Genomic DNA, 9,976 nt, shown 5'->3' on the forward strand with positions numbered 1-9,976 from the left:
AAACTCAATGAGAAGGAAAAACTGAAATTGAGCAAGTACTTTAAACTACTGATTCTTCCTATATCCAAGTCATCCCTTTGAGACTGAAAAATCCCTCTGAATTTTGGCATTTTAGAACAACCATTTAAATTCAATTCAGAACAAAAATACCAAGACGCTGTAAGCCACTTCCTGCCTTCTCCTTAAAAATATGTAATAAAAAAAATTATCTCACACAAGATAAGGAGGAGAGGCCCATGCAAGAGGATGCATAAGCTTACAATTGCATAACTTTCCTGCTTGCCACACACATCAGGTAGATGTTACAGCATTGCCACTTCTCAGATTTGTAGTGAAATCTCTCAGGATATTTTTATCGATCTTCATTACCTAGTGCCGTCCCTGCTGCATTGCTGGGCTTTTATTAGCAGTTAAAGCATTTTTACATTTGTCACTCACACAACTGCAAAGAAAAGTTGCAAAAATCTAATAGAAGCTACTAAAGCCCAAGACAAATAAAACCAGAGAGAATTAAGTCTTGTGAATTACACTAACCACATGATTTGGGGGAGTTTGTCTCAGGATTTGAGGATGCCTGGAGCAGACTATGCCAAGCTTGTAATTTTGCCAATTATGTTTCATTTTATACATCAGGACTGTCATAGAACACATTGTTATTATAGATATCCCTAGGGACAGAGAACTCAGGCAACCTCACACTACGTGCTAAAAAGCTTTCGCAGATAATGCTTATCAGAAAATGCATCTTCCACACAGGCCCCTGCTCTACCTGCAACTAATCCAGATTGCAGCAGAGGCAGAGTCTCTGGACACACTCATGCAGTGTACAGAGAATGCTGTACAAGAGCAGCCCTGGACCCCTCTTTCAAGGAATGCTGCCTTTAATGCAAGCCAGCTTACAATAGCAGTAAATTAAAAATAACTAAATTAGGACATCCACATGTGAGATATCAGAACTGCGTCAAGGACATAAGCAACAGAAAACTAGAAGAAAAACATACTTGGCTACTCTTAGTTTTTTCACCCTCTAAAATTTTTCTGAGGGAGGCAAGATCCTATTCTGTATCAGTCCCTTATTCTTAGATGGTGCCTAGGAAAGACAGCTAAGCACAAAAACCCAGTTTTCTTTTTAGGTCTCCAAACCTTTCCCAAGCTTTTGCTTGGCTTTGAATCCCTTCCTTCCACCTGGCCTTAACTGCTGTCACCTGCCAATAATTTCCAGCCTTGCTCTTGCTTACTTTGCCATCACTGGATACTACCCTGGCAGAGAGGAAATCTTGCCAGGGCAAAAATATTGGACAATATTTGAAAAGCATCTAACTGGTGCCTTTCTCTAAATTAATTGTCAGCTTTGAGGAGACAAGAATATTTATTTCTACAAGCTGCTTCAGTAGTGACAGACTGAGGTGATTTATTAAACACTACATGTTAATGATGGATTTTACTGGGGACTTCTTGATAGCCTGGAAATACTACGCCCATCAGTGAAGACATGCAATCACCTAAGATATTACCATTTTACACTGCTTGCTGTCACATCTGTGTCTGAACCATACTAATAATATGAGTGAGTCAAACCCATAGAATAGGGCATGAGCAGAGGAGCTTTAGTGGAAGCAAGGTGATTTAAAGCCCCAGTTACTTGTTATTATCCTTCAGCTGAATCATAGTTAATGGATTAACGGGGTGCTCCCACTTTGCTTCATCACAAAGTCAGCTGTCACTGCTCAAATTAGATGCAACCCTGAAGCAGATTAGGAGCATTGGCAGAGTGTGGATGTGGCTCATCTCCAGGGGAGAAGCAGATGTGAGCTGGGCTGTGGTACCAAGAAGGTGGAAAATAGTGTTTAGCCAAACCGTACCACTAGACCTGCAGCAGCACATCTGCCTGTGCCCCAGTGTGCTCCTTCTTCCTTTTCTCCACTCAAAAGATTTGGGCTGAATTTTCTATTCCATTGAACCTTCATACCCATGGAGATATGGCATAAGATACGACCTGTACAGTGTATTTGCTTGCTACATCACACTGGCTGTGAAATAAGAAAGACTCCATGAAGTGTGGAGAGTTAGATTTCAGATCCTATTTGCAATGTTTCTGCATCCAAACTTCATCCTGTATCTCAGCTGAAGGGTATGTATCTTCCTTCCTGCATATAGGAAAAGAAAGCAGATGGTCTCAGTCTGAGGGACAGATGTCCACATCAGAAAACTGTCACCGCACTTGACACCTTCCCAGCCATACTGGCCAAGATGCTCCAGAAAAGAAAAAACATACCTTGCCATTTTACATACATTTACATTCATTTGCATGCATCCAAGCACCTACTGAGCAGAATGCTCAGCCTTCCATTTTTAAAGTTGTACTACAGCAATACGTCAGAAAGACTGGTGAAGATAACTTGTTAAAGGTGCTGATTGCCTGGTGCTTTTGGTATGCAAACTACTAATAAAAAGGGCCCTTCGATGCCATAGTCCCGTTCTCTTCCTGCCTTTTGTCAAGGCATGAGTCTTGACAAGGCGGAGCAGCTCATAACAGCACTGCCCCTCCCCAGAAATCTTTCTGCTAGATTTTCTAGGACATGAGCAAAGCATTTGACACTGTCCCACATGATATCTTTGTCTCTATCCCAGAGAGATATGGATTTGACAGATGTACCACTCAGTGGATAAGGAATTGGCTGGACGGTTGCACTAAAAGAGTTGTGGTCAACAGCTCAAAGTCCAAGTGGAATGCAGTGACTAGTAGTGTTCCTCAGGGGTCTGTACTGGGACTAGTGCTGTTTAACATCTTTGTTGGTGACATGGACAGTGGCATTGAGTGCACCCTCAGAAAGTTTGCTGATCAGACTGAGCTGTGTGGTGCAGTCAACACGCTGGAGGGAAGGGATGCCATCCAGAAAGACCTGGACAGGCTTGAGAGATAGGCCTGGGCAAATCTCATGAAGTTCAACAAGGCAAATATAAGGTCCTGCACCTGGGTCAGGGCAATCTCAAGCAATCCCCAAGGCCGTGGGAGAATAGATGAAGAGCAGCCCTTAGGAGAAGGACCTTGGGGGTCCTGATGAGAAGCTCAGCATGACCCAGCAATCTGCATTTACAGCCCAGAAAGCAAGCCGTATCCGGGGCTGCATCAAAAGTGGAGTGGTCAGCAGGCTGAGGGAGGTAATTCTGCCCCTCTATTCTGCCCTTGTGAGACACCACCTAGAGTGCTGCATCCAGCTCTAGGGCCACCAACATAAGAAGGACATGGACCTGTTGTAGCAAGTCCAGAGAAGGTCCATGAAGATAATCAGAGGACTGCAGCACCTCTCTTATAAGACTGGCTGAGAGACTTGAGGTTGTTCAGCCTGGAGAAGAGAGCACTCTGGAGAGACCTTAGAGCAGCCTTCCAGTACCTAAAGAGGGCCTGCAAGAAAGCTGGAGAGGGCCTTTTTACAAAGGCATATAGTGACAGGATAGGGGGTAATGGGTTTAAGCTGACAGAGGGTGGGTTTAGATTAGATGTTAGGAAGAAATTCTTCACTATGAAGGTGATGAGGCACTGGAACAGGTTGACCAGAGAAGCTGTGGGTCAACCATCCCTGGAAGTGTTCAAGGCCGGGTTGGATGGGGCTTTGAGCAGCCTGGTCTGGTGGAAAGTGTCCCTGCCCATGACAGGGGGGTTGCAACCAGATGATCTGTAAGGTCCTGTCCAACCCAAACCATTCTAGGATTCTATGAAAAGACTGGTGACACTGTCCAAGTAAAAAAAACATAATCCCATCTTTTTTCCCCTTTTTTTTTTTTTCTGGCAAGGAGTTTTCTCCTCTAGTCTCAAATAACCACAAAAGGCTCTACATCTATTTTTCCTAAGTGAGGCAGCAATATTTCATCGGGATTGTGATGGCCGGAATGCCTGGGGAATCTGGATGCAGGCAATCTGAATTAGGGGAGAAGTCAATGAAACACAGGAGAATATTGAAGTGTCTTAGTGCAAGGTCTGTTTCCCAACATTCATGCACATTGCTGTCTGAGTTTATAGGAAATTATCCCATGTGGAGCATTACGTCCAGTACAAGGGGAATAAAAAAAAAACCAGAGAAAAAACAAACCAAACCAAAAAACAGCAGATTGCTCAATGCTGCCTGTAGGCCAGTTAGAAGGGGAAAAACCGAGATCCTTTAATGCTTGGCTGAAGCCCAGCCCTTCCCCTTGGGGCAACCTCTTCAGGGATGGGAAGAGCATCCCATCTTCCCATGCTGCATGGGGAAGGTCCAGCTGCGGACTGGGACATGATACCCACCCCCTGTCAAGGCCCACATGAAACACTCAGGTGGCAATTACTGCTGACAACACAGCAATTACAGGAACTCTAGGAAATGCTGTGTGTGTTTTCCAGTGCTAATTAGGGCTGCTTGGTGAGGTAGGTGGGGTGGGAAAAATGAACATTTCCAGGGTATTTTTTTTGTTTACTTCATTTTAGGGTCATTGTGTGTTGGTTCTTCTCTTCTTCAGCCCAGCCCCAATAGTGACATAATGTTGTGCCAGGGAAGAGGGGATGTCTGAAGGTAAATGGCAGCAAGTAAAGAAACAGGGGGGTAAGACATGCTGCTCAGCACTTCATGTTTGTCATCCAAGGCCTTTGCCCTGTGTTTCCATCCCTGTCAAAGCTTCAAAGCAGCTCTGGGTTTGTCCAGCCTGCCAGGCATGGCTGTGATGAATCCCAGCAGTGGGGAGCATCATAAAGGTGGCAGAGCCTTTTCCCACAACAAAATGTTAACACTCACAGTGATTTTCAACCCCAAGGATCTTTGCCTAGGAGTCATATCAGCTTCCTTGCCACCTCCACAGCCTATCAACAAATCAACTAGGTTTTCCTTTTACAGACCGTTACGTTTCCCACTTCTTCATTTGGCACAAGGAAAAAATAGTCACAGAGGCTTCCCAAGCTGAGCTGGAGTCATGGCTGCACCACAGCTACGAGAGAAAATGCCACTTGTTTTCACTTGCTACCCAACATATGACTGCCTGTTACACAAAATCAGCAGCAAAACTCCCCCCACTTTTGAAAAAAAATAAACTAACCCAAAACTTACATAACTCTGCAACTAATCTTTGTTAATCTTGAGCAAGGCATTTAAATCCGGGGAATAAGCCTATTCTTCTCATCCCCTACCCCCCCGCAGCCTATCTGTACAGTGAAAAGGGAAGCAAACAGAAGCAAAGTTCACGGCCTTATGATTTTTCCTTTTGACAAGAGCAAAGTGGCATCGTGTCTCGAGTCTGCTCTGAAGTAAAACCTCCTGCCCTGCCATATCCCATGCACAGCAACTGAGGACCTTAAGAGAAAAGCTGCTTTTGGACCAATTATCAGTTGCTCTTAGCTAAAGCATGGAAATCTCTACTCTCGCCACATACCATTGCCTTGCTTTTGTCTGGTATTTTTTTGTAGCCTATTCCATCGTATACATCAGAACAGAAGAGCGGCCATCTGAAGTGTTCCTTTACGGTGGGCAGTGGAAATATTTGACAGTCCTCAATCTGGTAAGCAAATCATGTTGTACAGTGATACCAATATGTCTATTTGTTTGTCTGCCATCTGCGCCTCAAGACATATGCAGCTGGTATATTTGCTGCTGTTAAACTGCTTCCTTTAACAGTTTATACACCAAAGGAAACTAAGGAGGGATCTGTGCTTGTCCTGTGAAATGTATTCACAGGTTTCCTGCAGAAAGAATATTGGCTGGTGAGCTGCTTGGCTTTCAGTAGGTACTTTGAAGCTAGCTGCCTCCCTGTAAAAGAGACAAGCTGTCATTGAGAAGACGGACAGAGAAGTAGAGGTATGTCCAGCCAGCACACATGCAAGTTTGGTGCCTGTTTTCTAACCTTTAATTCAATGCATTACAATGCTGCTTGGAGTTTTACTTCAAATTTTTAATAGACTTTTATGTCCTGTAAATTACAGAAAAGGTAAAACAAAACAGCACAGTGCTAATTTAGCCATTCAGAGTATATGCTTACTTTGACAATCAGTTAAGAACATCAGGGAAAGAAATTCCACCCTGTAGAGAGAGGTGCTTGTGACATTATTACATGAGTTTTAGCAGTGCTATCAACTGGTTGCTACATTTCCTAAAAGTACACAGAAAAGCATAGATTGTGATGTGTTCTGGTTCCCTTAATATGCTGACATTTCACAGGATAGAAATCAAAGTGAAAGCATGTGAGATACGCCAGGGGAGAAGGCTGGTTCAGAGCCCAAAGGGTTCATCATCAGCCCAAAGGGTGGTGCAGTGGAAAGACCAGGCTTGTGGAGAGTTTTCCTATAAAGGAAAAATTTCAGGGACACTTGCTAATTTGAAGGATGACCGCAGGGACCTCCGTAGCCTTTCATCCATTCTGTGTGACTGTCAGAGCTAAACATCAGTGGGAGGTCTGGTCCAGGGTATGTTTCTGCTTTTACTCTTCAGAATGTAACACCTCATGGTGGAGTTCAATGGAAGCCTAAAGGGTCCCCAGCTTCAAGAGGGGCTTTTGGAGACCCTGGGGGGCAGGTGAGAAATGGAGTCAACCATTCTGTGACTCTGTGAAATATTTGCAATGAAAGAGATGCTGAATGGCACGTGAACAACAACCTGGGGTTCTGGAAGCCACAGCGGTCTTCTCAGTGGCCAAGCCAGCTGTGGAAGGATGAGGACACATATATATCGCCACAGTCAGGGTGGCATTTGTATTGTTAATTGCTATGTTGTCTGGTATCTATTTGTTGGGGATAGCTGGCCCCACTAAAGTATTAGCCATATTTTCAGGCAAAACAGCATCTCCACTCCCACTCTCTGGCACCATTATAATGAGATCTACCATCCAGTATATGACACAGCTCTAAAGCATGAGATCAAGAGGACAAAGCAAGTAACCCACCTCCCAGTATTTTGGGATGCAGAAATAGTCACTGAAATTATCATCCCTCTTCCATTAATGACCAGCAGTGGATGATCAGGGAAAGGCTGCACAAGACATGAGTACATATATGCATAAAATGAACTTTCCATGGCTCTATCATCCCACTAGCATACTGACTAACCCAGACAGAATATAAATCCAGCCCAAGGTAGCTAATATACATTCAAAGCCTTCCCTTCATCTATCTAAAGGAAAAACATACCTTTTCATACTTTTGGTACTTTCCCTATCCTGTGTGCCACGAGGCATGTGTGCCTTGGGTGAAAGAGCAGTTCATTTTGTTGGTGTAAACCTGCTTCCTGACAACTGAACTGGATGCTTCATTACTTCCATATTGTAATTTAATCATCCATCCCTGTTCACATTTTCTTTGCCACTCATTAGAGACCTCTACCAGATTTTCCTCTCGTTAGTCTTTTCTGTAAACTGGAAGTCCAAGGTTTTTTCATCTCTCTTCACAAAGGATTACTTTTTTCATTAAAGCATCCTTGCCACCCTTTGCAGCAGTTTTTCTAGTTTCAGGAGGGAGTAACTAGGGCAGGCTGCTGTCGTTGAGTTATGAGTTATGAGATGGATTTATATAGTAGCTAAAGGTGTTTCCTTGTTTGTTGTTTATCTGTTCTTGACAGTTCTTAAATCTCTATTTGTCTTTTTTGATCACTGGTAGGCAAGAAGACAGCTAATTGAGACAGCTATCCACAGTGAGTCCAACATTTCTTTCCTGGATGGTGATAGCTAATTTTGAACCCACAGTTGAAAAATATATAACTGTAGCTGCTTTTCCTTTCTGAAAAGCGTTACTTTGCATTCATCAACACTGACTTTTGCCTAGTATTTGATCTCTCAGGCACTCAGTATCCTGAGATTCTTTGGCAATTTTACAGTCAGGTTTCACTTTGACCAAAAAAAAAAAAAAAAAAGATTCACAAAGGTTTACCACCTCAGTATTTGCTCCCTTTGCCAGCTCATTTCCAGAGCTGCCAAACAGTTTGCTTCTTATTAAATCTCCATGAGTGAGGGCCCTTGCCCCAGTTCCCCAGTCTCACATCTTTTAACCACTCATTGGTCTGATCCCAATGCTAAAATGGAGTTGTCAGCCAATAGAGAGATGGTTTGGGTTGAAGATGTTGCCTATCTCTCATGCAGAAAACGTGGTAATGGGATAGGGTGTGCAAAATTACTCCTTCATGGCCAGTAATCCTTCTTCTACAGAGATGTGGTATTTTTCAAGAAAGGATTACCAAAAAAGGGAAGAGGATTGGGGAGAGAAATGCCCTCAGCCCATCTTCTCCCATTGAACTGGATAGCATTTGTTGGTAAAATGGTGGTAAAAGATTCTCGAGCAGCTATATAAGACAGGAACAGGATGAGAAGACAATATGTCCCAGAATGCCACAGTGCTCTCTGTGGGGCTCCGCAGGACCTAAAAGAGTTGTCCCATGATTTGGCACTAAGGCCCTCCCTCTTGCTGCTGAGGGACATCAAGAGCTGGCTGTCAACCACACACATCCATCAGATGCACATTCAATGCATTAAATTTCTGCCAGTTTGGAAGCAGTCCCAGGAAACACCTTGGACTGTTGGGAGGTATAGTCATGGGGAAGAAGAGAAGGCAAAAGCTTCACATTGGGCTGTTCTGGTTCAGCAGATCTGCTGTGCTGGACAGGGCTGGGTGGTGCCTTGGAGGCTTCCCCAGAGCCAGGGACACAGAGACTTTGTCCAGCTCTTCTGCTTGTGTCCTGCAAGACTGTGATTGCCTGGCTTCTGGCACTGGCTGTCTGAATCACTTGGAAATTTTCCCTCCAAAATTTCTCTTATCTCCTTAGAATTGCATTTAAAAACTTCCCTCTGTGGCCAGCTCACTCTGATCTGAAACGGAAATACTGGGAAAAGTGGCATTTTCTGGGGACGGAAATGCCACTTGTCTCCTAGCTCTGCTGGAGGGATGCTGGAAAATATGACCCTCTTCTAGCACCTCATTCAATTCCTTCCTAATCATGTGGCTCTCCCAAGAGAGCTACAGCTCTGACATTATTTCAGATTCATCTTCTTAATGATCATAGCAATCAAGATTCAGAAAGGAAATGTTTTTGTAGGGGGGGGAGATAAGTGGGTTTTGTGTCAAAGGAGTTCATTGACTGATTATTGAACAAGCAGAAATGACAGATAAAAACAGTTTTGTATTCATTTGTCTGTGACACAAAACAGTATAAGCTGAATCATTCATTGCCTGAAATATCCAAGCTCATAAAAAACTGCTCACTGCTGTAAATCTATTAGTAAATCGCTGCATAATGAGCACACTGCACCTTTAAAAACTATTAATTGCATTCCTGCCCCAGTTTATTCCTTACGCTTTTGTCTTTCATAATGGAAATACTTTTCAATTCTCCTAAAATCTGTTTTGCATTTATTTAAAAATAGCCCCAGTATTTAGCATAGATATTTTCCAGGACACTATCATATGAATGGATGTGCGTCCACACTAAATGTTGACTGTTAACTCTAATACCTCGCTCAGAATATTGGATTTATCCGTCCCTTAAGGGCAGAGCTTGAAGCCCAATTTATTTGTACTAGCTGAAGATTTTCAATATACACATATGGCAAGATCTTATACACAAAAGTAAATCATGTCAGGTTAGTTAAACAGAAACAACCTTTTGATCACTGCAGCAGATAAAAATTGAGGTTTGTCTTTGTCACGATGAGTCTCGGTTTGGAAAATTGGTCTGACCAAATTAAATGTTTGTACAGCACCTAGCACCATGGAACTCTGTAGGGTATAAAGGGGAAAGCAGCCTCTCTCCAGCAGGGAAAATCATATCCATATTCTCCTCTTTGGGTTAATCGTTAGCTTTCTGAATGCTTCCAGTCTTCCTTCTGTTTGTGTGGGAATACTTTAGGGAATCCTCTCTATTTACAGCCAGTGGATTTATATTCCATGAGCAACTGAAATGGATTTGTGAGTGCCAGTACTGCTGCTTGAGAAATTCACAGGACGGGACATCTGGAATAATTTGATGCTTTCATG

At 43.2% G+C, this 9,976-nt stretch overlaps 1 protein-coding gene across 1 annotated transcript in view; it reads left to right on the forward strand.

The window, feature by feature from the left end:
* The first annotated feature begins 5,247 nt into the window (after positions 1-5,247).
* Positions 5,248-9,976, forward strand: part of ADTRP (androgen dependent TFPI regulating protein) — a 28,175-nt gene continuing 23,446 nt past the window's right edge. The window contains exon 1 of the mRNA XM_027676194.1: positions 5,248-5,523. Within this exon, the coding sequence (XP_027531995.1) occupies positions 5,371-5,523 (153 nt within the window). The 5' untranslated portion in view covers positions 5,248-5,370. The remainder of the gene's footprint in view (positions 5,524-9,976) is intronic.

Source organism: Neopelma chrysocephalum, unplaced genomic scaffold (assembly GCF_003984885.1).
Source record: "Neopelma chrysocephalum unplaced genomic scaffold, ASM398488v2 Primary Assembly neopelma1_26b, whole genome shotgun sequence".
In the NCBI taxonomy this organism is placed as follows: Eukaryota; Metazoa; Chordata; class Aves; order Passeriformes; family Pipridae; genus Neopelma; species Neopelma chrysocephalum.